The 25,203-nt window shown below is 36.1% G+C and overlaps 1 protein-coding gene and 20 non-coding genes across 21 annotated transcripts; 10 read left to right on the top strand and 11 right to left on the bottom strand.

Moving 5' to 3' along the window:
• Window positions 1-213: 213 nt before the first annotated feature.
• Trnal-caa (transfer RNA leucine (anticodon CAA)) lies at window positions 214-322 on the bottom strand. Its single transcript has 2 exons — window positions 285-322; window positions 214-259 (listed from the first exon to the last, which is right to left on the bottom strand). It is a non-coding gene; the product is annotated as a tRNA-Leu (tRNA).
• Window positions 323-447: 125 nt separating this feature from the next.
• Trnat-agu (transfer RNA threonine (anticodon AGU)) lies at window positions 448-520 on the top strand. The gene has a single exon. It is a non-coding gene; the product is annotated as a tRNA-Thr (tRNA).
• A 667-nt stretch (window positions 521-1,187) lies between these two features.
• Trnal-uaa (transfer RNA leucine (anticodon UAA)) lies at window positions 1,188-1,296 on the bottom strand. The gene is made up of 2 exons: window positions 1,259-1,296; window positions 1,188-1,233 (listed from the first exon to the last, which is right to left on the bottom strand). It is a non-coding gene; the product is annotated as a tRNA-Leu (tRNA).
• A 155-nt stretch (window positions 1,297-1,451) lies between these two features.
• Trnat-agu (transfer RNA threonine (anticodon AGU)) lies at window positions 1,452-1,524 on the top strand. Its single transcript has one exon. It is a non-coding gene; the product is annotated as a tRNA-Thr (tRNA).
• A 909-nt stretch (window positions 1,525-2,433) lies between these two features.
• Window positions 2,434-2,542, bottom strand: Trnal-caa (transfer RNA leucine (anticodon CAA)). Its single transcript has 2 exons — window positions 2,505-2,542; window positions 2,434-2,479 (listed from the first exon to the last, which is right to left on the bottom strand). It is a non-coding gene; the product is annotated as a tRNA-Leu (tRNA).
• Window positions 2,543-2,667: 125 nt separating this feature from the next.
• Window positions 2,668-2,740, top strand: Trnat-agu (transfer RNA threonine (anticodon AGU)). Its single transcript has one exon. It is a non-coding gene; the product is annotated as a tRNA-Thr (tRNA).
• A 663-nt stretch (window positions 2,741-3,403) lies between these two features.
• Window positions 3,404-3,512, bottom strand: Trnal-uaa (transfer RNA leucine (anticodon UAA)). The gene is made up of 2 exons: window positions 3,475-3,512; window positions 3,404-3,449 (listed from the first exon to the last, which is right to left on the bottom strand). It is a non-coding gene; the product is annotated as a tRNA-Leu (tRNA).
• Window positions 3,513-3,667: 155 nt separating this feature from the next.
• Trnat-agu (transfer RNA threonine (anticodon AGU)) lies at window positions 3,668-3,740 on the top strand. Its single transcript has one exon. It is a non-coding gene; the product is annotated as a tRNA-Thr (tRNA).
• A 909-nt stretch (window positions 3,741-4,649) lies between these two features.
• On the bottom strand, window positions 4,650-4,758 carry Trnal-caa (transfer RNA leucine (anticodon CAA)). The gene is made up of 2 exons: window positions 4,721-4,758; window positions 4,650-4,695 (listed from the first exon to the last, which is right to left on the bottom strand). It is a non-coding gene; the product is annotated as a tRNA-Leu (tRNA).
• A 125-nt stretch (window positions 4,759-4,883) lies between these two features.
• On the top strand, window positions 4,884-4,956 carry Trnat-agu (transfer RNA threonine (anticodon AGU)). Its single transcript has one exon. It is a non-coding gene; the product is annotated as a tRNA-Thr (tRNA).
• A 663-nt stretch (window positions 4,957-5,619) lies between these two features.
• On the bottom strand, window positions 5,620-5,728 carry Trnal-uaa (transfer RNA leucine (anticodon UAA)). Its single transcript has 2 exons — window positions 5,691-5,728; window positions 5,620-5,665 (listed from the first exon to the last, which is right to left on the bottom strand). It is a non-coding gene; the product is annotated as a tRNA-Leu (tRNA).
• Window positions 5,729-5,883: 155 nt separating this feature from the next.
• Window positions 5,884-5,956, top strand: Trnat-agu (transfer RNA threonine (anticodon AGU)). The gene has a single exon. It is a non-coding gene; the product is annotated as a tRNA-Thr (tRNA).
• Window positions 5,957-6,864: 908 nt separating this feature from the next.
• Window positions 6,865-6,973, bottom strand: Trnal-caa (transfer RNA leucine (anticodon CAA)). The gene is made up of 2 exons: window positions 6,936-6,973; window positions 6,865-6,910 (listed from the first exon to the last, which is right to left on the bottom strand). It is a non-coding gene; the product is annotated as a tRNA-Leu (tRNA).
• A 125-nt stretch (window positions 6,974-7,098) lies between these two features.
• Window positions 7,099-7,171, top strand: Trnat-agu (transfer RNA threonine (anticodon AGU)). Its single transcript has one exon. It is a non-coding gene; the product is annotated as a tRNA-Thr (tRNA).
• Window positions 7,172-7,838: 667 nt separating this feature from the next.
• Window positions 7,839-7,947, bottom strand: Trnal-uaa (transfer RNA leucine (anticodon UAA)). Its single transcript has 2 exons — window positions 7,910-7,947; window positions 7,839-7,884 (listed from the first exon to the last, which is right to left on the bottom strand). It is a non-coding gene; the product is annotated as a tRNA-Leu (tRNA).
• A 155-nt stretch (window positions 7,948-8,102) lies between these two features.
• Window positions 8,103-8,175, top strand: Trnat-agu (transfer RNA threonine (anticodon AGU)). Its single transcript has one exon. It is a non-coding gene; the product is annotated as a tRNA-Thr (tRNA).
• A 911-nt stretch (window positions 8,176-9,086) lies between these two features.
• Window positions 9,087-9,195, bottom strand: Trnal-caa (transfer RNA leucine (anticodon CAA)). The gene is made up of 2 exons: window positions 9,158-9,195; window positions 9,087-9,132 (listed from the first exon to the last, which is right to left on the bottom strand). It is a non-coding gene; the product is annotated as a tRNA-Leu (tRNA).
• Window positions 9,196-9,320: 125 nt separating this feature from the next.
• Trnat-agu (transfer RNA threonine (anticodon AGU)) lies at window positions 9,321-9,393 on the top strand. Its single transcript has one exon. It is a non-coding gene; the product is annotated as a tRNA-Thr (tRNA).
• Window positions 9,394-10,167: 774 nt separating this feature from the next.
• Trnal-caa (transfer RNA leucine (anticodon CAA)) lies at window positions 10,168-10,276 on the bottom strand. The gene is made up of 2 exons: window positions 10,239-10,276; window positions 10,168-10,213 (listed from the first exon to the last, which is right to left on the bottom strand). It is a non-coding gene; the product is annotated as a tRNA-Leu (tRNA).
• A 121-nt stretch (window positions 10,277-10,397) lies between these two features.
• On the top strand, window positions 10,398-10,470 carry Trnat-agu (transfer RNA threonine (anticodon AGU)). The gene has a single exon. It is a non-coding gene; the product is annotated as a tRNA-Thr (tRNA).
• A 7,530-nt stretch (window positions 10,471-18,000) lies between these two features.
• On the bottom strand, window positions 18,001-23,374 carry LOC128202749 (collagen alpha-1(I) chain-like). The gene is made up of 4 exons (XM_052903860.1): window positions 23,219-23,374; window positions 20,814-20,952; window positions 19,355-19,507; window positions 18,001-19,084 (listed from the first exon to the last, which is right to left on the bottom strand). The coding sequence occupies exons 1-4, from the start codon at window positions 23,282-23,284 to the stop codon at window positions 18,354-18,356; spliced, it is 1,089 nt and encodes a 362-aa protein (XP_052759820.1). The 5' UTR covers window positions 23,285-23,374; the 3' UTR covers window positions 18,001-18,353.
• Between the last annotated feature and the right edge of the window lie 1,829 nt (window positions 23,375-25,203).

Raw genomic sequence — 25,203 nt, 5'->3', positions numbered from 1 at the left:
AGATCGTTCCTCAAAACAAAACAAAACATTAACTTTTTAAACATTTTAGTTTTTGACCTTCCCCACCACTTTTGCATTGTGGCCGGCCCTTAACTGACAACATGGGGAATTACTAACACATTGTACAAGAAGAAAGCAACTCCTGTTCATTTTATTCATCTTAAACACAGTGTTTGATAGAACAATTTGCAAATAAATCTGACAAAAAGTGTGTGTCAGAAGTGGGATTCGAACCCACGCCCACATACGTGGACCAGAACACTCGTTATGAAGGTGAGACAGACCTTGAGTCTGGCGCCTTAGACCACTCGGCCATCCTGACAACTACGTGTATTTCATTTGATCCGCGGAGCTTATCTAGCCTTCGGTATACATATCTTATCGAGATTTTGTAAAACCACGTATACGGATACGAAAGTTAACAAAAGTGACTTGTACAAAGAATATGGCTCCATAGCTCAGTGGCTAGAGCGCCTGTCTAGTAAACAGGAGGTCGTGGGTTCGATCCCCACTGGAGCCTTTTTGAATTAATATAAGTTCGATGTTTAAAGTTCTGCTTTAAGTTTAACATTCGTTTCAAAACTGAGAGGTTTTAATCCTGCTTACGGACTTACAAATGGTTACATTAATCATTAACGAACAACATGGGGAATTACTAACACATTGTACAAGAAGAAAGCAACTCATTTTATTCATCTTAAACTTAGTGTATGATACACAGACAGACAGACAGACATTTTTTTATTAAGACTTGTACAATGTACATCATCTACATAAACAGAATATATTTTCATATAACATGTCAACGTGTATATACAACATGTAATGGTAAATACGTTTTATTTCGAATAACAAGAGCTTCTGTAATATAGAAAGCTAGTTTAATTAATTCATTGCTATCATTTGATTTCAATAATCGTAGAAATTTGTATACAGAAGGGTGCATGTATTAACAACGTTTTAGATATTTCTTTCTAACATCGGAATGACATGGACATGCATTTAAATGAAATTCTTTTTCAATATCATTAGTATTGCAAGTTAAATAATAACGTTCCTCTCGAGGTATTCGGTTTCTGGCATATCTACCAGTCTGAATTCTCAGAGGAAATACAGATAACCTTAGTCTGGAGAAATACAAGCGTAAATTAGAACAATCTGCAAATATTACGCTGACAAAAAGTGTGTGTCAGAAGTGGGATTCGAACCCACGCCCACATACGTGGACCAGAACACTCGTTATGAAGGTGACACAGACCTTAAGTCTGGCGCCTTAGACCACTGTGCCATCCTGACAATTGCTCGTACTACAAGAGGTCCACAGAGGTTACGTAGCCTTCATTGGCGCCGCACTGAAATATATTATCGAGATAATTTGTAATTCCACGTATACGGATTAGAAAGATAACTAAAGTGACGTACACAAACAATGGCTCAGACATAAAAAGAATGGCTCCATAGCTCAGTGGCTAGAGCGCCTGTCTAGTAAACAGGAGGTCGTGGGTTCGATCCCCACTGGAGCCTTTTTTAATTAATATAGGTTCGATGTTTAAAGTTCTGCTTTAAGTTCAACATTCGTTTCAAAACTAAAAAGATTCAATCTTGCTTACGAACGTGGAAATTGTAACCTTAATCATGAACGAACAAGATGGGGAATTACTAACACATTTTACAAGAAGAAAGAAACTCCTGTTCATTTTATTCATCTTAAACACAGTGTATTTTTCATACATCCCTAGCAACATGAAAAGCTGTAATTAGTTGTTGAGCATTTTTTACGAAAGAATATTTTATCAGATTTCCAATCAAAAAGCGTTTACGTTTTCCCGGAAATGTCTTAATTCAAAAGAATATGTTTATGAGTCAAATTTATCGGAACTGCCCAATCAACAATGTCTTGGGGCTTTGTGTTGATTGCAACTATTTTAAAAAAAGATATATGGATTTTTGTAACCCGGAAATAAATTTCATCTACTATTTTTCAATATTTTTCTGAATAACTTTCTTATTTGACAAGACATCATCAAGAGCTCTCAAGACATTGTTGAATAGGTAGTCTTGGGCATTTTGACAAAAAAAGTAATAATGTCGATAGACTTTTCCGAAATAGTGTAACACTGTTTTTTATCCAAAATCTGATAAAATCTTCTTATGTAAAATTGTTTAACTCCTTACTATCAAGAAACATGACACCAAGAATATATGTTTCACTCCCAAAAAAGATCGTTCCTCAAAACAAAACAAAACATTAACTTTTTAAACATTTTAGTTTTTGACCTTCCCCACCACTTTTGCATTGTGGCCGGCCCTTAACTGACAACATGGGGAATTACTAACACATTGTACAAGAAGAAAGCAACTCCTGTTCATTTTATTCATCTTAAACACAGTGTTTGATAGAACAATTTGCAAATAAATCTGACAAAAAGTGTGTGTCAGAAGTGGGATTCGAACCCACGCCCACATACGTGGACCAGAACACTCGTTATGAAGGTGAGACAGACCTTGAGTCTGGCGCCTTAGACCACTCGGCCATCCTGACAACTACGTGTATTTCATTTGATCCGCGGAGCTTATCTAGCCTTCGGTATACATATCTTATCGAGATTTTGTAAAACCACGTATACGGATACGAAAGTTAACAAAAGTGACTTGTACAAAGAATATGGCTCCATAGCTCAGTGGCTAGAGCGCCTGTCTAGTAAACAGGAGGTCGTGGGTTCGATCCCCACTGGAGCCTTTTTGAATTAATATAAGTTCGATGTTTAAAGTTCTGCTTTAAGTTTAACATTCGTTTCAAAACTGAGAGGTTTTAATCCTGCTTACGGACTTACAAATGGTTACATTAATCATTAACGAACAACATGGGGAATTACTAACACATTGTACAAGAAGAAAGCAACTCATTTTATTCATCTTAAACTTAGTGTATGATAGACAGACAGACAGACATTTTTTTATTAAGACTTGTACAATGTACATCATCTACATAAACAGAATATATTTTCATATAACATGTCAACGTGTATATACAACATGTAATGGTAAATACGTTTTATTTCGAATAACAAGAGCTTCTGTAATATAGAAAGCTAGTTTAATTAATTCATTGCTATCATTTGATTTCAATAATCGTAGAAATTTGTATACAGAAGGGTGCATGTATTAACAACGTTTTAGATATTTCTTTCTAACATTGGAATAACATGGACATGCATTTAAATGAAATTCTTTTTCAATATCATTAGTATTGCAAGTTAAATAATAACGTTCCTCTCGAGGTATTCGGTTTCTGGCATATCTACCAGTCTGAATTCTCAGAGGAAATACAGATAACCTTAGTCTGGAGAAATACAAGCGTAAATTAGAACAATCTGCAAATATTACGCTGACAAAAAGTGTGTGTCAGAAGTGGGATTCGAACCCACGCCCACATACGTGGACCAGAACACTCGTTATGAAGGTGAGACAGACCTTAAGTCTGGCGCCTTAGACCACTGTGCCATCCTGACAATTGCTCGTACTACAAGAGGTCCACAGAGGTTACGTAGCCTTCATTGGCTCCGCACTGAAATATATTATCGAGATAATTTGTAATGCCACGTATACGGATTAGAAAGATAACTAAAGTGACTTATACAAACAATGGCTCAGACATAAAAAGAATGGCTCCATAGCACAGTGGCTAGAGCGCCTGTCTAGTAAACAGGAGGTCGTGGGTTCGATCCCCACTGGAGCCTTTTTTAATTAATATAGGTTCGATGTTTAAAGTTCTGCTTTAAGTTCAACATTCGTTTCAAAACTAAAAAGATTCAATCTTGCTTACGGACGTGGAAATTGTAACCTTAATCATGAACGAACAAGATGGGGAATTACTAACACATTTTACAAGAAGAAAGAAACTCCTGTTCATTTTATTCATCTTAAACACAGTGTATTTTTCATACATCCCTAGCAACATGAAAAGCTGTAATTAGTTGTTGAGCATTTTTTACGAAAGAATATTTTATCAGATTTCCAATCAAAAAGCGTTTACGTTTTCCCGGAAATGTCTTAATTCAAAAGAATATGTTTATGAGTCAAATTTATCGGAACTGCCCAATCAACAATGTCTTGGGGCTTTGTGTTGATTGCAACTATTTAAAAAAAAGATATATGGATTTTTGTAACCCGGAAATAAATTTCATCTACTATTTTTCAATATTTTTCTGAATAACTTTCTTATTTGACAAGACATCATCAAGAGCTCTCAAGACATTGTTGAATAGGTAGTCTTGGGCATTTTGACAAAAAAAGTAATAATGTCGATAGACTTTTCCGAAATAGTGTAACACTGTTTTTTATCCAAAATCTGATAAAATCTTCTTATGTAAAATTGTTTAACTCCTTACTATCAAGAAACATGACACCAAGAATATATGTTTCACTCCCAAAAAAGATCGTTCCTCAAAACAAAACAAAACATTAACTTTTTAAACATTTTAGTTTTTGACCTTCCCCACCACTTTTGCATTGTGGCCGGCCCTTAACTGACAACATGGGGAATTACTAACACATTGTACAAGAAGAAAGCAACTCCTGTTCATTTTATTCATCTTAAACACAGTGTTTGATAGAACAATCTGCAAATAAATCTGACAAAAAGTGTGTGTCAGAAGTGGGATTCGAACCCACGCCCACATACGTGGACCAGCACACTCGTTATGAAGGTGAGACAGACCTTGAGTCTGGCGCCTTAGACCACTCGGCCATCCTGACAACTACGTGTATTTCATTTGATCCGCGGAGCTTATCTAGCCTTCGGTATACATATCTTATCGAGATTTTGTAAAACCACGTATACGGATACGAAAGTTAACAAAAGTGACTTGTACAAAGAATATGGCTCCATAGCTCAGTGGCTAGAGCGCCTGTCTAGTAAACAGGAGGTCGTGGGTTCGATCCCCACTGGAGCCTTTTTGAATTAATATAAGTTCGATGTTTAAAGTTCTGCTTTAAGTTTAACATTCGTTTCAAAACTGAGAGGTTTTAATCCTGCTTACGGACTTACAAATGGTTACATTAATCATTAAAGAACAACATGGGGAATTACTAACACATTGTACAAGAAGAAAGCAACTCATTTTATTCATCTTAAACTTAGTGTATGATAGACAGACAGACAGACATTTTTTTATTAAGACTTGTACAATGTACATCATCTACATAAACAGAATATATTTTCATATAACATGTCAACGTGTATATACAACATGTAATGGTAAATACGTTTTATTTCGAATAACAAGAGCTTCTGTAATATAGAAAGCTAGTTTAATTAATTCATTGCTATCATTTGATTTCAATAATCGTAGAAATTTGTATACAGAAGGGTGCATGTATTAACAACGTTTTAGATATTACTTTCTAACATTGGAATAACATGGACATGCATTTAAATGAAATTCTTTTTCAATATCATTAGTATTGCAAGTTAGATAATAACGTTCCTCTCGAGGTATTCGGTTTCTGGCATATCTACCAGTCTGAATTCTCAGAGGAAATACAGATAACCTTAGTCTGGAGAAATACAAGCGTAAATTAGAACAATCTGCAAATATTACGCTGACAAAAAGTGTGTGTCAGAAGTGGGATTCGAACCCACGCCCACATACGTTGACCAGAACACTCGTTATGAAGGTGAGACAGACCTTAAGTCTGGCGCCTTAGACCACTGTGCCATCCTGACAATTGCTCGTACTACAAGAGGTCCACAGAGCTTACGTAGCCTTCATTGGCGCCGCACTGAAATATATTATCGAGATAATTTGTAATGCCACGTATACGGATTAGAAAGATAACTAAAGTGACGTATACAAACAATGGCTCAGACATAAAAAGAATGGCTCCATAGCTCAGTGGCTAGAGCGCCTGTCTAGTAAACAGGAGGTCGTGGGTTCGATCCCCACTGGAGCCTTTTTTAATTAATATAGGTTCGATGTTTAAAGTTCTGCTTTAAGTTCAACATTCGTTTCAAAACTAAAAAGATTCAATCTTGCTTACGGACGTGGAAATTGTAACCTTAATCATGAACGAACAAGATGGGGAATTACTAACACATTTTACAAGAAGAAAGAAACTCCTGTTCATTTTATTCATCTTAAACACAGTGTATTTTTCATACATCCCTAGCAACATGAAAAGCTGTAATTAGTTGTTGAGCATTTTTACGAAAGAATATTTTATCAGATTTCCAATCAAAAAGCGTTTACGTTTTCCCGGAAATGTCTTAATTCAAAAGAATATGTTTATGAGTCAAATTTATCGGAACTGCCCAATCAACAATGTCTTGGGGCTTTGTGTTGATTGCAACTATTTTAAAAAAAGATATATGGATTTTTGTAACCCGGAAATAAATTTCATCTACTATTTTTCAATATTTTTCTGAATAACTTTCTTATTTGACAAGACATCATCAAGAGCTCTCAAGACATTGTTGAATAGGTAGTCTTGGGCATTTTGACAAAAAAAGTAATAATGTCGATAGACTTTTCCGAAATAGTGTAACACTGTTTTTTATCCAAAATCTGATAAAATCTTCTTATGTAAAATTGTTTAACTCCTTACTATCAAGAAACATGACACCAAGAATATATGTTTCACTCCCAAAAAAGATCGTTCCTCAAAACAAAACAAAACATTAACTTTTTAAACATTTTAGTTTTTGACCTTCCCCACCACTTTTGCATTGTGGCCGGCCCTTAACTGACAACATGGGGAATTACTAACACATTGTACAAGAAGAAAGCAACTCCTGTTCATTTTATTCATCTTAAACACAGTGTTTGATAGAACAATCTGCAAATAAATCTGACAAAAAGTGTGTGTCAGAAGTGGGATTCGAACCCACGCCCACATACGTGGACCAGAACACTCGTTATGAAGGTGAGACAGACCTTGAGTCTGGCGCCTTAGACCACTCGGCCATCCTGACAACTACGTGTATTTCATTTGATCCGCGGAGCTTATCTAGCCTTCGGTATACATATCTTATCGAGATTTTGTAAAACCACGTATACGGATACGAAAGTTATCAAAAGTGACTTGTACAAAGAATATGGCTCCATAGCTCAGTGGCTAGAGCGCCTGTCTAGTAAACAGGAGGTCGTGGGTTCGATCCCCACTGGAGCCTTTTTGAATTAATATAAGTTCGATGTTTAAAGTTCTGCTTTAAGTTTAACATTCGTTTCAAAACTGAGAGGTTTTAATCCTGCTTACGGACTTACAAATGGTTACATTAATCATTAAAGAACAACATGGGGAATTACTAACACATTGTACAAGAAGAAAGCAACTCATTTTATTCATCTTAAACTTAGTGTATGATAGACAGACAGACAGACAGACATTTTTTTATTAAGACTTGTACAATGTACATCATCTACATAAACAGAATATATTTTCATATAACATGTCAACGTGTATATACAACATGTAATGGTAAATACGTTTTATTTCGAATAACAAGAGCTTCTGTAATATAGAAAGCTAGTTTAATTAATTCATTGCTATCATTTGATTTCAATAATCGTAGAAATTTGTATACAGAAGGGTGCATGTATTAACAACGTTTTAGATATTTCTTTCTAACATTGGAATAACATGGACATGCATTTAAATGAAATTCTTTTTCAATATCATTAGTATTGCAAGTTAGATAATAACGTTCCTCTCGAGGTATTCGGTTTCTGGCATATCTACCAGTCTGAATTCTCAGAGGAAATACAGATAACCTTAGTCTGGAGAAATACAAGCGTAAATTAGAACAATCTGCAAATATTACGCTGACAAAAAGTGTGTGTCAGAAGTGGGATTCGAACCCACGCCCACATACGTGGACCAGAACACTCGTTATGAAGGTGAGACAGACCTTAAGTCTGACGCCTTAGACCACTGGGCCATCCTGACAATTGCTCGTACTACGAGAGGTCCACAGAGCTTACGTAGCCTTCATTGGCGCCGCACTGAAATATATTATCGAGATAATTTGTAATGCCACGTATACGTATTAGAAAGATAACTAAAGTGACGTATAGAAACAATATCTCAGACATAAAAAGAATGGCTCCATAGCTCAGTGGCTAGAGCGCCTGTCTAGTAAACAGGAGGTCGTGGGTTCGATCCCCACTGGAGCCTTTTTTAATTAATATAGGTTCGATGTTTAAAGTTCTGCTTTAAGTTCAACATTCGTTTCAAAACTAATAAGATTCAATCTTGCTTACGGACGTGGAAATTGTAACCTTAATCATGAACGAACAAGATGGGGAATTACTAACACATTTTACAAGAAGAAAGAAACTCCTGTTCATTTTATTCATCTTAAACACAGTGTATTTTTCATACATCCCTAGCAACATGAAAAGCTGTAATTAGTTGTTGAGCATTTTTTACGAAAGAATATTTTATCAGATTTCCAATCAAAAAGCGTTTACGTTTTCCCGGAAATGTCTTAATTCAAAAGAATATGTTTATGAGTCAAATTTATCGGAACTGCCCAATCAACAATGTCTTGGGGCTTTGTGTTGATTGCAACTATTTTAAAAAAAGATATATGGATTTTTGAAACTCGGAAATAAATTTCATCTACTATTTTTCAATATTTTTCTGAATAACTTTCTTATTTGACAAGACATCATCAAGAGCTCTCAAGACATTGTTGAATAGGTAGTCTTGGGCATTTTGACAAAAAAAGTAATAATGTCGATAGACTTTTCCGAAATAGTGTAACACTGTTTTTTATCCAAAATCTGATAAAATCTTCTGATGTAAAATTGTTTAACTCCTTACTACCAAGAAACATGACACCAAGAATATATGTTTCACTCCCAAAAAAGATCGTTCCTCAAAACAAAACAAAACATTAACTTTTTAAACATTTTAGTTTTTGACCTTCCCCACCACTTTTGTATTGTGGCCGGCCCTTAACTGACAACATGGGGAAATACTAACACATTGTATAAGAAGAAAGCAACTCCTGTTCATTTTATTCATCTTAAACACAGTGTTTGATAGAACAATCTGCAAATATTACGCTGACAAAAAGTGTGTGTCAGAAGTTGGATTCGAACCCACGCCCACATACGTGGACCAGAACACTCGTTATGAAGGTGAGACAGACCTTGAGTCTGGCGCCTTAGACCACTCGGCCATCCTGACAACTACGTGTACTGCATTTGATCTGCGGAGCTTATCTAGCCTTCGGTATACATATCTTTTCGAGATTTTGTAAAACCACGTATACGGATACGAAAGTTAACTAAAGTGACTTGTACAAAGAATATGGCTCCATAGCTCAGTGGCTAGAGCGCCTGTCTAGTAAACAGGAGGTCGTGGGTTCGATCCCCACTGGAGCCTTTTGAATTAATATAAGTTCGATGTTTAAAGTTCTGCTTTAAGTTTAACATTCGTTTCAAAACTGAGAGGTTTTAATCCTGCTTACGGACTTACAAATGGTTACATTAATCATTAACGAACAACATGGGGAATTACTAACACATTGTACAAGAAGAAAGCAACTCATTTTATTCATCTTAAACTTAGTGTATGATAGACAGACAGACAGACAGACAGACATTTTTTTATTAAGACTTGTACAATGTACATCATCTACATAAACAGAATATATTTTCATATAACATGTCAACGTGTATATACAACATGTAATGGTGAATACGTTTTGTTTTATATAACACAACATACTATGTGTAACAAAAGCAACATACTATTTGTAACAAAAAATTGGAGGCTGAACTTAATATTTATCTTTCAACATTCAACAAATTATTTCGAATAACAAGAGCTTCTTTAATATACAAAGCTAGTTTAATTAATTCATTGCTATCATTTGATTTCAATAATCGTAGAAATTTGTATACAGAAGGGTGCATGTATTAACAACGTTTTAGATATTTCTTTCTAACATCGGAATAACATGGACATGCATTTAAATGAAATTCTTTTTCAATATCATTAGTATTGCAAGTTAAATAATAACGTTCCTCTCGAGGTATTCGGTTTCTGGCATATCTACCAGTCTGAATTTTCAGAGGAAATACAGATAACCTTAGTCTGGAGAAATACAAGCGTAAATTAGAACAATCTGCAAATATTACGCTGACAAAAAGTGTGTGTCAGAAGTGGGATTCGAACCCACGCCCACATACGTTGACCAGAACACTCGTTATGAAGGTGAGACAGACCTTGAGTCTGGCGCCTTAGACTACTCGGCCATCCTGACAATTGATCGTTGTACAAGAGGTTCGAGTAGCTAACCTAGTCTTCATTATATATATTTTATCTAGATAATTTGTAAAACCTCGTAAATGGATAAAAAATAACGAGTCTTTGACCAAGAGCATGGCTCCATAGCTCAGTGGCTAGAGCGCCTGTCTAGTAAACAGGAGGTCGTGGGTTCGATTCCCACTGGAGCCTTTTTAAAATTTTATTTGGGATATAGGTTCGATGTTTAATTTCTGTTTTTTAAACCATTATTCCTTCTTTTTAGAAATATAACGATTCAATCTTGCTTACGGACTTGCAAATGGTAACCTTAATCATTTACTGACAACATGAAGAATTACTAACACATTTTACAACAAGAAAACAACTCCTGTTCATTTTGTTTATCTCAAAACACAGTGTATGATAAAAAAGTCTGCAAATATTACCCTGACAAAAAGAGTGTCTCTGAAGTGGGATTTCTCTTCCCCTGCTTATGTAACGACCGGGCAGAAATACTCTTTATTATTAACTTACTTACACAAATGGATAATTACAAACGTACATTTGAAGAAAAAAGCAACTACTTTTCATTAAACTTTAAAGATATATGAACAATGAAAATTCTGCGGAAAATATGTTCCTGCATATAGTTATTAATTTTAAATATATATTATAGTCATATGTCAAGTAACGAAAAACAACCACTGGTTAGTGTTATACAAGCTAATTATACATAAAGAAACCTATCAAATTTCACTTCCAGTTTAAGCCAATACTTTTAATATTTTTGTTTCGGCAACCACATTAGAAATGAGACCATAATATTTTCCCAAAAATGAAATAATTTTTAATAATAATGTCTTATTTCGATCTAAACAAATATGTCTTATGTTAGCGAAATTACAATATAAAAGGCCGGATATTGACATGTAATCTTACAAACATGATAGAACGGACGGGAAATACTGCATTAACAAATACAATCTATCCGTAGTGGTATTCGAGCCAACGTCCACATTCGTGGCTTCCAAGATCTTAACAATAATATATTTTGTATTGATTCAACCAGCTAATGTGCTATGTACGTGCATTTAACGTCGCCACAGAACTTTCCATACCAGTCCAAATACTGATGATGTCTTGTTCGGTTGCATACATACAGTTGAGGAAGATCAAGCTCAATAACAATCGTAACAGATAAGCCTGGGTTCGAGTTTATGACCCGGTTGATGGTTGTGTTTCGGGACGGAGATACAAATAAATGGGTTACTTACACATTTGCCCAAAATAAATTGATCGTCTTTATCTATTATTGCACTACCACGGATAAAGCATTCGGGCATTTTTAGTATTTGTATACATACCGTAGAAATCTACTCTACACTTCATAATTGAGTCGTATATAGTTTACTATGCCCTCCAAACAAAATGTAACTAAATGCGTTTGACATATAAATAAAATTAATGTTTAATGTCTTTTTCTACAATGACAGGATCTTTGTGCAAAATCCCTCCGGATCTAATCATACACGCACTATGTCTTCCCTGTATGTATCTAAATATTGCTCACAACCTATGTCACTTGCGGATAAAATGAACATGCATTTATATCAGTGGCTTATTAATATGCAAATATAAAACTTGCTCAAGATTCTGAGCTGAAATTACTGAGACAAAATGAGAAATTTTCACAGACGTCACATTCGATTTGGGACTTAATTCATATTTTCCGGAAGATGGACTTGATTTTCATTACTTAACTTCATTCACAAAACGTAGCTGACCGGCAGCCTTGCAACGCTTTAAGCGTTTTGATTAAGTATTTGTTATACCTAAGTACAGTACTTAATAATGTAAGAGAAAACGAATATGGTTAAGGTATGATATTAAAGATATTTATTGCTAAATAATAAATTATCTCTATACCTGTTGGATTCGGATTCTACAATGAAAATGAATTATCGGCGTTTTATTATTGACGTTTCTCCAACATCCTCTTTCACTGGTTTGTATGGTGTTCCGTCAAGTGTTAAACTCAAGTTTTTGACGGTTATGTTTCAGTAGTTTTAATGTAATAATTAAGAGCCATATTTTTTTATAATAGACACTAAGCATAGTAATCAATACGAAGTGTTTCATAAGAAGACACACCAAAATGAACGGAATTATGATTACACCCTTTGTTTTATAGACACTATTGAAATTCAGTGCGTTAACAAAAATGTACTGTATTGATTGGATTCGAACTCACGCTCACAAATTATCTCTGAGTTACGAGGAAATTTACTTGGGCAGATCCTTTGTTGTTTAAATATAAAAAAACAAAATTATGCCATGTATAATGGCCTAATTACTCGTAAATACAGTCAAACTATCTGTTAAAACGGATGTATAATTTCTTTAATGGACAGTTTGTTTTTGCACTGCATGCTTAGCTTACATATTTATCTTTCCGGAAAAGATGTTTGATAAACAACAAGCAGCGTTATTATTTTCCTGGGATAAATCACTGTGTGTGAACGGACACCGGATATTCAAAAAAGTGATTAGTAAACAGACAAATTATGCAGTTGTTTTTCTTAACCAGAGGTAAGATCTTGCTGCGTTAACGCATATCTACCGTATCCACAAATGAAGCAAGTGTTTGAATTAATAGCTGAATGCTAAATTTAGCCTATGGTATACTTTAAACTGCTTACGATTTAGCAGACTTCGTAAAATGTTTCTTCAAATCTGAGCTGATCACCTCAAAACTTACAGAATTTCGACAAGTATTGTTATTTTTAGGAAATATGTCGAATAAATAAAAAAATCTGAATCGAAGGATTTCACTAGCATAAGCTCAACTATTTTTAATGTAAGATATGGCAATGTAACTTTTTAAACTGTTATAGATATGCCCTTAGAAATGTTCACAGTAATGTACTGGGGATAGCCGTATTATGTACTGGGGATAGTTCAAAGTTGCGAAATTTGTGTCCTGGTGATAACATATAAAATGGGACAAAAATTGATAGTAACACTGTTAATATACAATATACATGTATATGTCTATTTCGAACTTTCAAATAATCTGCAAAAAGTGAGAGAACAATTTGATAAGAAATTATTGAGCAAACTTTAGTTAACAATGAGTTTGATCCATGCTCTCCTAAATGAACGTATATGCACGCTGCGTAAATATCAGGGTTGGTCACAATACATTCTTTCTCACTGAAATGAACAAACATGGACCATTATTCTGTTCTAAGTAATACCAAAATCGACCCAAGCTAAGAAAAAAGTTTTACGTGTTCCACATTTGATCACAATATCTCATTCCCTACTGGTGACTTTCTGTGTGCAAAAACGTACCTACTTGATTTACAAAGCAACACTATATATATGAATAGCAAACACCACAAAATTCTACGGCCATATGTTTTGTGTTACTCATTAAATCAGATTACTGGCGTATTTCAAATAGTTAGATATTGATGCTTGTGAAAAACACATCATGGTTAAATAATATGTATGAATGAAACAGTTTTAAGTGCATACAGATACAAAAAAACAAAACAACATACATACTTTTGCTCTCATCCCTCGATATGGACAACATCGACCAATTTCCCTCGAGCTCGCGTATAGATAAATAGCCGTAATCATGATCAGAGTCTCGTTATTCTAAATGCATCGTTACTATTCTCAGTCCACTTAATAGCCATCCCCTGTGCAGTTATTTATTTGCTTCCTCTATCCCCAGTACACTGCCAGGGCATCAAAAGGTATGAATATCTCCGTAACAACAAACTATATCATATTGATATTTTACACATTACTAGATTATGTAATTACAATAAAATCGCTCGATTCAGTTTTTATTCTTATTTTTAATTTGTTGATTTATGTTTGAAATCGTACCACATAAATTAACATTTGTGAGCGATTATGCAACTTTCGGAGTGAATTGGGCTATTATACAAAAGAGGAGACATATTTCCATCATAGTCGTATATTGCACGGTATCAAGTAATTCAAAACTCTTCGATTTTGTTAAATATATCAACATAAAATACAAAAAAAGATAAAAAAACTGACCATGTGTCAAAATCAAACGCTTATCGATTGATCATTTTTAAGCTATATCCGGTGTCCATTCCCACACCGTGTAAATGACGAAAAAGAAACCAAAGGTCACCAATGCCCGCTACGCTACGATTAAATTCGTCTATACACTGAAGCCACTAAAGAGACTGTAGACTAGTACTTAAAATGGCTTTCCTTAGGCAGATATTGTTATACATATATGGTGTTTCGACCAGTGATTTGGTATTTCTTTATGCCTAATGTTCAATGTTTATAATACCTCATGGATTTGGACATGTTAATAAAATTTTGTCCTACATGAACCTGATAGTAAATTGAGGCCAGCTTACACTTGATAATGAATCATGTATTCATTGCTCATTCTTGTTCAACATGAGAGCATTCAAACTTGCACTTCTATTTGCGTGTTTTGATTTATCGCACTGCCACGTCTTCGATGACTTTTCGAAAGAACTTCTGAACAGGATAGAGAAACTAGAAAATAGAGGTACATGTAAACGGCAACAGCTCAGTAGTCGAATGCATTGTTAAGATAAACAATCATATTATCAGTTCTTCTTCAATGCTTCTCTACTTATATTACAGCGGGGTTTTGTATGCTCGTTTTTTTGTAACACTCTCATTGTCTTACCTCTACAGAGAGAGAACTTTCGTCCACGACCGAGTCACTTCGATTGCTAGTTTTGGATAAGGCCCAAACCATTCAAAACCAAGGAGAAGAGATTAAAACTCTTAAGACAATGCTTCTCGTAAACAATGGTGGAGTCGGCAACTCGAAGACACCAGACTTGCTCGAGAGTCTCAGACGCCAGATCGAGAGAAACTTTCAGACACGTCAGGAACTAATTCAAAGTCCAAATTATTCAATATTGAAGATGATGTCCTCGGACAAAATATATCGACTGAACTGAAAATAAAAAGACGAATTTCTCTTCCCCTTGAGCCAGTAGCCTTTCATGCACTCGTGGCACGCGGCGATGTCTACCATGTTGGACTTCAGCAGCCGATTGTCTTCGAAGATATTCTCACAAACATCGGAAACTGCTACAACGGAAATCATGGAAGCTTTACAGCTGCAGTCCGAGGCATCTACTTGTTCAGTGTAAGCATATTGAGTGAGTTCGCCGACCATTCATACATATACACGGAGTTAGTGAAGGATGGTGCCGTTATAGGAAGAACATACAGTCATGGTGACAGCAGCATGCGCGATCAAGGATCCGTCACCGTGGTAACAGAGCTACAATCCGGGGAAGAAGTCTGGGTCCGCCTTTATCATCCCCACGATGCTGCGTTTTATGGAAGAGAGTACAGTTCGTTTGCTGGAGTATTGCTATATGAAATGTGATTTTAAATTTAGAATAAAGAATAAACTTATATGAGCATACTTTATCATTGGAAACGGTTTACATGTAGTTTCTGAATGCTCAAAAATTGACTTTTACTGAAAAAAACACATTATAAATGGGATAAATAAGAATAAAATAATGAGGGGGTTTGAATGTTTCCATCGTAGGATCGATACCTCTGGGTCTGACTATCACCATGACATGACATGGTATAGCTTGCCATACATGTACATACATGGTGTCGAAAGTCGAAATCGAATAATCATTTTTCAGAAAAATCAGTGGTTTAAGCATATAATCAGTGGTTTAAGCATATGAATGGTTGGTTAGTTTTATTTTCAAGAAATGTTTATTTAATGAACTTATAGTATCCATATTATTTCATTTGATGAGGTCAATATTCGCAAATGCCTGGAGTTGAAATCAGTAATGCAAAATTCTGTCACATTATGGAAGTTTGGATGCAGAATGTGATGAAATGAAATGGAGACAACATTTTTCGTTAACGGCTTGGTTATTGAGTTGTGATTGATTATATCTATTTATCTGTAATATGAACATAAAGGCACTTAATAAGAAGTTTGGAAGTGGAATAAGGTGTAAATATGCGATGAATCGCCTGTGGATGTCATTGGCTATGCCGTATTTCGAAACTGATGTGACAAGTTTTGACTCTTTTGTTGCTATTTAGCAGCAAATAAATTTTAACATTTACGTACTGAAATAGTTACAATTTTCCCCAATTAATATTTTTTTATTATTATTATTAAAGGCCCTCGTATAGTCGACTGTGTTTTTATAAAGCTCGTAACTAACTTATTTTTCAACCAATTGTCTCCAAATTACTTGAATTATTCTCAAAACATAATAAAAGTTCAGAAAATGTTTAACATTTTTACACCCATCAACAATATGGATTTTATAAGCCCAACCCCCGACAATCATCGATAAGCCCTTAGTAGGCAACTCATAATCACTATCGGAATTTGTGCTTTCAACATAAATTTGCTCCTTTCATTAAATTAAACAAATGGGAGAGCATGGTGTTTTTTTCGTTGAGTTTTAAATGAATCACATATCAAAAACTCTACTTTTATTATCACCCCCCGAATTAGACATGGGTTATAACATAAGAATAAATCAAAACTAGCTTTCTTCTCCATAATTCAGCTTGAAACTATTTCTTCTGATTTGGATGCAAAGTTTTACAGTGGCTCGGAGTTCTCTGTGAGTGGCTGTAAAGATGATGCTTACTTCATTTGGTGACGCATTTTCTTACAAGTTTAGAGTATATGACCAAAATACTGTCTGTATTGATAAGGTTCAGTCATTGCGATACAACCTCGGACAAATCTTATAAAATATCAAGAGGTCCGGGTAACTTTCGAAGAAAATCGCTCCTTGTGTCCGGGGAAATTCCTGTCCAAGTAAATCCAATGTTTACAGATTTTTTTTGTCAGGATTATTTTGCAGGCCTGAATCCTATCTCATGGGTTGCTCAATACAGTATGTATGTAGGTCATGCATACAAGCCTGCATTGAAAGTTGAAACAGAAGGCGAAAACCGTACTCGCTAAGGAATTAGTTGCTGAATAATACCGGACAAATTGTATCCAATGGTGTAATATACAAAATACACGGTGCTTTAAGATGTTTTAAGATTGATAATTCATTTTCAAATTGATATTGCCACACAATTACTTGAATCAAAACACTTTTATGTCCTTGATTGCCTGTATAGTATATATCATGGTCATTTTAGTAGACATTAAAGTGCCGGTGTTTATTGCCATATAAAAGAGAAACAATATAATATAATATATAATATTTTGCTATAAAATTTGCAACTTTGGGAATATCTCACTGAAGGTTACGACTGGGAATGACTCACTGAAGGTTACGACTGGGAATAACTCACTGAAGGTTACGACTGGGAATGACTCACTGAAGGTTACGACTGGGAATAACTCACTGAAGGTTACGACTGGGAATAACTCACTGAAGGTTACGACTGGGAATGACTCACTGAAGGTTACGACTTGGACTATTTTTTTTAGACAAGACAAGACAAGACAAGAGATGTAACTTTTTGGAACTGTTGCCATTGGTTTAACCATATAAATGCTCGTCCTATTGCACAATTCAACATGCACATATCAACCCTTAGATAGAATGAAAGTAACAACATGTAAAATTCAATTTAATCAATTATATATGTCATCGAATGGTAGGTTGAGGCATATGGAGTTACGTATTATTTTCGAAAGTCACAACGGAATGTTGGTAAAACAATGCATACAAGTGTTGTTGTTTTTTTATTAATGATCTTAAAACATGCACTCGATGTGTGATACATTGTAAAATTAGGATTCTCAATTAGATGAATAGCATTTCCATTGATATAATAATTTCATATCATACATGTCGCATCTAAGTATTATGAATGTTAAATATTGCATGCCATTTGCATTTAACTGATTCTTTATAATACACTTTTTGAACAAATGCACGGAGATGCATATACACAGTGTAGGAAATAGCAACTGCTTGAAAGACATCGGTTCGTAGTGTAGATTTTTATGAGCAGTACTTGACTAAATATTGAATATAAAAGATATCAATTACTTTGCCAATTCGATATCACACAATCTAAGTTTAGCCCTTCCGCTCCCTCGGGTCCCTGAGCAAGGCAGCCTGGGCCTGGTACTTAGTCGAGTGGGACGCTGCCGCATACACAGGGCCGTACTTCACCGGTGCCCCCATTTTCGACTGCCCGGTCTGCGGGGCGTAAACATAACGGGGAGCCGCGGGATTCTTTGGGTAGCCTCCCAGAGCGCCAGCGTAAAATACTGGATAAGCAGGTCCTGGAAATCCACGCGCTCCATTTTCACCCGTAGGGCCCTGGTCCCCGTTGCTACCTTTGGATCCAGGATTACCATGACCTCCAGAAGCGCCAACTTCGCCCTGGTATCCCTTGGGTCCTGCACGTCCTGGTGGTCCGCGAACTCCGATGGCGCCCTCGACTCCCCTCAGCCCCGGCCGCCCCGGATCTCCCATCGATCCACGATGTCCCTTGGGGCCTTGCCATCCGAAGGCTCCCATGAAACCCATGTGTCCCATTACTCCCTTTTGTCCAACGCGGCCGTCGACTCCATCCACGCCCTGCAGTCCCTCATCGCCCCAGTCTCCCCGGGTTCCGGGGAAGCCAGCGAAACCATCTTCACCTGGGATCCCTGTTGGTCCAATAGGTCCGGGTGCGCCGTCTACGCCTGGGTTTCCGTAGGGACCTGGTGGACCCCGGGTTCCCTGTGAACCCTTCACCCCCTTGTCGCCATTGTTTCCGCGAGGACCTTCACGTCCCGGTCGACCTGGTTGGCCTGGAGGACCTGGGGAAATGTCAAAACGCAGTTAATGTCGTGATACACTGATATCTATATATTTCCAGAGAATGAAATGTCAACTTATTTTATATGGCAACGATATTTATGTACTTTACGCCTGCAGCTTGAGGAATATATTAAAACAAGAGGGCTTATGGAATTAATTTTTAAAAAGAACCAGTGTATATAATTAACAAAGATGTTTTGAAGTGTAACCATACTATTGTCGTTTTAGCTTAAAGAACTCGTCTAGTCAAAACAACAGAAGGCACGTACCATTCGGTCCTGGTGGGCCCACCGGTATCTCGGAGGTGTGGACGACGTCAGGCCCCATGTAGACGGGGGCCGCCACCATCTTGCCGCCAACCATCTTGCCGCCCATCATCTTGCCTCCCATCATCGGGGCCATCATGACGTGGCGCTTCTCACCTACAGTACATATATAACGCTGATATGAACAACTTGTTGACGAATTTTAAAATATTGGTACTTGTATTCAATAGTTGACATGTACGTATCGTTAGACGGGTCACAGTGATTACATTCAGGCCGATTGACGTCAAATGAAACTATCTTATTGAGTACTATCAATCTGTGATGTTTATTGAGAATGGCATATATCTGTTACTTTATGTAGCGATCGCGTTCATATCTTGTTAGTACATTCTGGGGTGGTAGTCATAAAATATCTTAAAGATGCACTCTCACAGATTGAACGTTTTGACAACTTTTTTTATTTTTTGTCTTGAAACGAGCAAATTTTTGCGTAAACATCTGCAAACCAGTGATAAAAGACGGCCGACAAAAGATCAGATCGCAGCTTTTCATATTTCCGTCCCAAAATTGATGTTTTATGCATTTTTCTTAAACCGTTAGTAACGGTTTATGCCATACATTCGTAAATTTTGAATGGAAATATGAAGATATGCGATCTGATCTTTTGTCAGTAGTCTTTTATCACTGGTTAGCAGATATTTAAGAAAACAAAATCTAATTCCAAGCCAAAAAATAAAAGTTGGAAAAACGGTAAATCTGTGAAGGTTGCAGGTTTAAGTCATCTCTGAACTTTAGTTAATTTCTTTAAAAAAATAAAAATAAAAGAAAGGTATAGATGTTGTGTATTTTGCACCAATTAAATGCTTATAAAGTTTCAGATATTATGAAGCGATTATATCATAGGATAAGTGAGATATTTAACTTAAGAAAATGTCTTAAGTTAATAGGAAATGACTTAAGATGTTTCATGAATATCGCACTTGGTCTCTGCATGGAATGCACAACATATAACTAATAATGAAAAATTCACGATGGTTACATTCGTAAGTTCTATAAACATTTAGAGTACGTAAAATTGTTTTTAAAGGCGCTCAATGTAAGGTGGTTTTTTTATCTTTTCATGCATCATTATAAATTATGATCTAATGTATGATAAAAACAACATATGATTTGTGTACAGATAACCAAAATATAAGCGGTATGTTTTTGTGGCTACTTATCTATTTCTTAAAAAATATATATATATAAATTATAAAAAAAAAAAAAAATTATAATAGCTCATATTATAACTGAACAGAAATCATTTTTGTGGTCATTTTTTAAAAATCAAATGAGTTTAACATAATAATGCATTACAATCACATTTTATGCATCAGCCTATATTGTGAGCCTAAAACAAAGTAGCGAATACAATATGTACACATGTATATGAGTTTCTATAAGATTCTAAGCAACGTACGAAGTTCAGCGCGTTCTGCCTTCATGTCATCGAAGACTTGCTCGAGCCTGGCGACACGATCCATGTACTCCACGAGGAACGCATGATCCTCATCCACAGACGTTTGCAATTGCCGGATCTGCTCTCGGAGGTCAGAGATCTGGAGTGAGAAAATGCTTATACATGAGAACTATCGAGAAATCTCGGGGCCCTAATACGCGCCAGGGAGTCTACGAAGATGCATCCAAGGTGCCCTGCTGCTGTCGTCTGCATCTGTCAATAATCCGCACATGAAGGTAAGCGCTAAATAAGGACTTAATCAAGGTGTACGATGCACAATTATGTGTATTTCGGGGTTTGTGTGTGTGATAACCATGCCGCACAGAATATCACACATACGGGGTTTGTGTGTGTGATAACCATGCCGCACAGAATATCACACATGCGGGGTTTGTGTGTGTGGTAACCATGCCGCACAGAATATCACACATGCGGGGTTTGTGTGTGTGATAACCATGCCGCACAGAATATCACACATGCGGGGTTTGTGTGTGTGATAACCATGCCGCACAGAATATCACACATACGGGGTTTGTGTGTGTGATAACCATGTCGCACAGAATATCACACATGCGGGGTTTGTGTGTGTGATAACCATGTCGCACAGAATATCACACATGCGGGGTTTGTGTGTGTGATAACCATGTCGCACAGAATATCACACATGCGGCGTTTGTGTGTGCGATAACAATGCCGCACGGAATATCACACATGCGGGGTTTTTGTGTGCGATAACCATGCCGCACAGAATATCACACATGCGGGATTTGTGTGTGCGATAACCATGCCGCACGGAATATCACACATGCGGGGTTTGTGTGTGTGTGATAACCATGCCGCACAGAATATCACACATACGGGGTTTGTGTGTGTGATAACTATGCCGCACGGAATATCACACATGCGGGGTTTGTGTGTGTGTGTGATAACCATGCCGCACTGAATATCACATATGCGGGGTTTGTGTGTGTGATTACCATGCCGCACAGAATATCACACAAACGGGGTTTGTGTGTGTGATAACTATGCCGCACGGAATATCACACATACGGGGTTTGTGTGTGTGATAACCATGCCGCACAGAATATCACACATACGGGGTTTGTGTGTGTGATAACCATGCCGCACAGAATATCACAAGCACGGGGTTTGGGCTATGAAAGATTACAAAATATGTAATTTCACTTTGTTGTAGAGGAAAAAAAACAAAAACAAAAACACGAACTACAGTACTTTATCTTGAATATGTTTTTCGGCCATTCATTTTACAAACCACTGGGACATACCCTTTCAAATAATAACAAAATTATTTGTGGGTCACGCACGAACTTAAACATTGCATGATAAAACGAAAAACCTTAATACATATAGAATTAATAAACATTCGCGATTGACAAGGCATCGTCAAACCGGGTACAGTCCTAATGTCGTTGGCTGCTGCGCTGATCATTTGTAAGGAATTTATTTCAAAAATCTATGCTATATACATGCGAATATTGACCCGAACCTTGTTGCCTTATGCCATGGAAACCACGAGGAACCCATTGGTATTATTTTTTTTATATTTTTCAAATTCGTCTGCAACTGCCTGACATACTATCGGAGGACAGATGAATCTAGAGTTCGTAATGGTAATTTATGGTAAATTAAGACTTTCATTTTCATTTTGACTCAGTTTTTAAACATTACACATATAACACAGTATAACTGCATATATATTGCACGCATATCTTTTACGTTTGTATTCGTAAATAGTTTCATTATCATAGGGGCATTATTTTATGTAGGTTTCCTTTATTTGATGAAAGATTTACAAAAAATCAATGGCAACCGTTCGATAACAACAAAATAAGAATAACTCTACAATATAAGTCTTGAAATGAGTGTAAACTATGCGAAACAATGTCCAAACACTTTTTATACGCGATTTAATCATGACCCTTGAAGGCCCTATTTGTCGATAGGCACTTCCTTCGTCATTAGACATTTATTGCAACATTGATCTTTAGTAGACTTGTTCGGAATCGTCATTCTTTTAAGACAAAGTGAGTAAAGTTCCACATATAAACTCTTACATATAACACTGTATTTTCATACATTATAATTGTATTTGATTTTCTATTCCAATAACTACGTAACATTTTATTTAATTGACCAAAAAGGTGGCCGAAAACATTCTTAAATTGTTTAAAAATAGCTCAGTTTTTATTATAAAAACGCAAAAGAAACTATTTAAGTTTTTGTTTGACCAAAAAAATAATGCCATTCCTGATATTGGTGACATCGACGCCAACACGACTTGTCTTAATAAGATATCATGAACAAAATACTAAAATTTATAAAATTGCGAATTAAAAACGACGTACCTTGTCCTGAACGCCGGCATACGCCAGGGTAGCCAAAGCCAGTAGCAATATAAGTCGAGTTGTCATCCTGTGATCCTGCGAGCTTGTGGTCCAAGTTCCAGAAAACACGACCCTGTCTTATCAACTATCTCTTGGGGGCTGATTATAGACCACTGAAATCTCCGCCTTCCCTTGCTGGTAACAAAGCTGGCTCCTGTTCAAATTGGGAGGTGCGTACGTTACTGTTTTGGTTTGAAAGTAATTTGATTTAGAGCCACATGCCAGGAATTAAAGATCAAGAATCTCCGGCCGTGATGCCGTAATTTCATTGACACGCTCGACCTACATTGATAATGTAGCCTGGTATCCATTCTCCGTAATTTTGACTAGTCTGAAGTTTTAATGGAATCTTGTTAAGTTATGCGGTATTTTGGAATTCATGTTCTTTTAATTCAATACATCATCAACATTTATAAACACCAGGTACAGCATTTTTTACAACCAATTCCTGGTGTGTCTAAATTCAAAAGCTGGCAGGAACAAACATTACTGGTACATGTATTGCTTAATTCTTTGCAGAAATATTGTACTTAAGAGTATATGACCGGATGAATACTTTCTATGTATATGTTAGAGTTCACTGTGGCCTCATTGCGCTCGCTCCATTTTCTGTAGATCCGCCAAAATGAACTCTAACTTATTTGGTGTTCGAAATTAGTTGACCCACTACCTCCGAGGAAGGAGGTGTGCCATGACAAGTTCGAACTAGGATGGGAAACGTAAATGTTGTATTAAACCACAATAATAATTAAACATGTATTCCAACACAAACATATTACGACAATTTTTAAACATATCTACCATCAAAAAAATCGATGGTAAATTCGTTCTAAAATACCAGATTTACAAAAATGTGCCATTGCGGCAGCCAATTATTCAAATTTCCTTTCGTGCCTCCCTATTCCATTTGCAATGTGAGAATCACAACAATAATATGATTTAAGATGCTACGTTAAAAGCTGTAAATGATGCTGGGTGGAGTCTGGAGAAAGTTACTGTTAGCTTTAATTTTATAGATAACTTACTTAGGTGTTTAATTAGAAACTTGGTTACATAGTTTTACACGCAGTTAAAACAAGTAGTTCGTCTTACGATGACTCATGAATTTCTCTCTAAGTATTCAGTATACAACGAAGAAGTTAAAATGATAAATACTCCATTTTTGTTGGTAGGAATTTGGCCGAGAAAAATATAAGTTACATCGAAAAATTATTTTTTAACTGTTTCAATCTTTCGAAAGATGTCAGGGACAAAGTTGTATCAACTAGTGCAGCATAACATACTGTTTCTTCACGTTTTTAAAACCATATTTCATCAGTTTGTTTAATGTGAATGGGGATTTGAGAAGGTTCGTTTGTAACAAAGCATGCTGCATTGTTGAACTTAAATACTTATAATGACATTATGCACACAAAAGGCTCCAGTGGGGATCGAACCCACGACCTCCCGTTTACTAGACAGGCGCTCTAGCCACTGAGCTATGTGCCTTAGCGAGCAGAGTTATATTTATAATGAGTATTGCTATACAAGTTATCTCCATAACGGTATACTCAGGCCCAAAAAATATGTTTGGTTAGGGTTACATCCTTTTCAAAAATAGGTAGGGTAGGTAGGCTTTTTTATTAGGTTTATATAAGAATGTCATTTTCATCATAGCGGAATGGTGTTAAAGTTATCTTCAGTGTAAGCATTTAAGGTTTTAAACTACACATTGAAAAGCAATTAAAAAAAAACTTTCTTTTTTTTCATATTTTTTTTCAAACTCACTATACAAACGGTAGAGTCGGCGCCTATTCCGTAGGTAGGGTCGGGTAACCCGAACCAAATGTATTTTTTTTTTAGGCCTCAGCAAAATTCCTAACGTAACGACAAAATTTCGATTCTTTGTCTATCATTATCCAATTAATAGTCAGAACCTTATTGATTGAGAAGAGTGAGCCGAGCTA

The sequence above is a fragment of the Mya arenaria genome, chromosome 2 (assembly GCF_026914265.1).
Source record: "Mya arenaria isolate MELC-2E11 chromosome 2, ASM2691426v1".
NCBI classification, from domain to species: Eukaryota; Metazoa; Mollusca; class Bivalvia; order Myida; family Myidae; genus Mya; species Mya arenaria.
Note: the sequence above shows the minus strand (reverse complement) of the source record. Positions and strands in the feature narration are given on the sequence as shown.

Bases quoted from the DNA above. Each gene is read 5' to 3' on its own strand.
- LOC128202749 (XM_052903860.1), bottom strand. From the start codon at position 23,284: ATGACAACTCGACTTATATTGCTACTGGCTTTGGCTACCCTGGCGTAT. The intron at 20,953-23,218 runs GTACGTCGTTTT...TTCTCACTCCAG, and splicing joins ATGCCGGCGTTCAGGACAAG to ATCTCTGACCTCCGAGAGCA. The intron at 19,508-20,813 runs GTACGTTGCTTA...TATGTACTGTAG, and splicing joins GGCAGAACGCGCTGAACTTC to GTGAGAAGCGCCACGTCATG.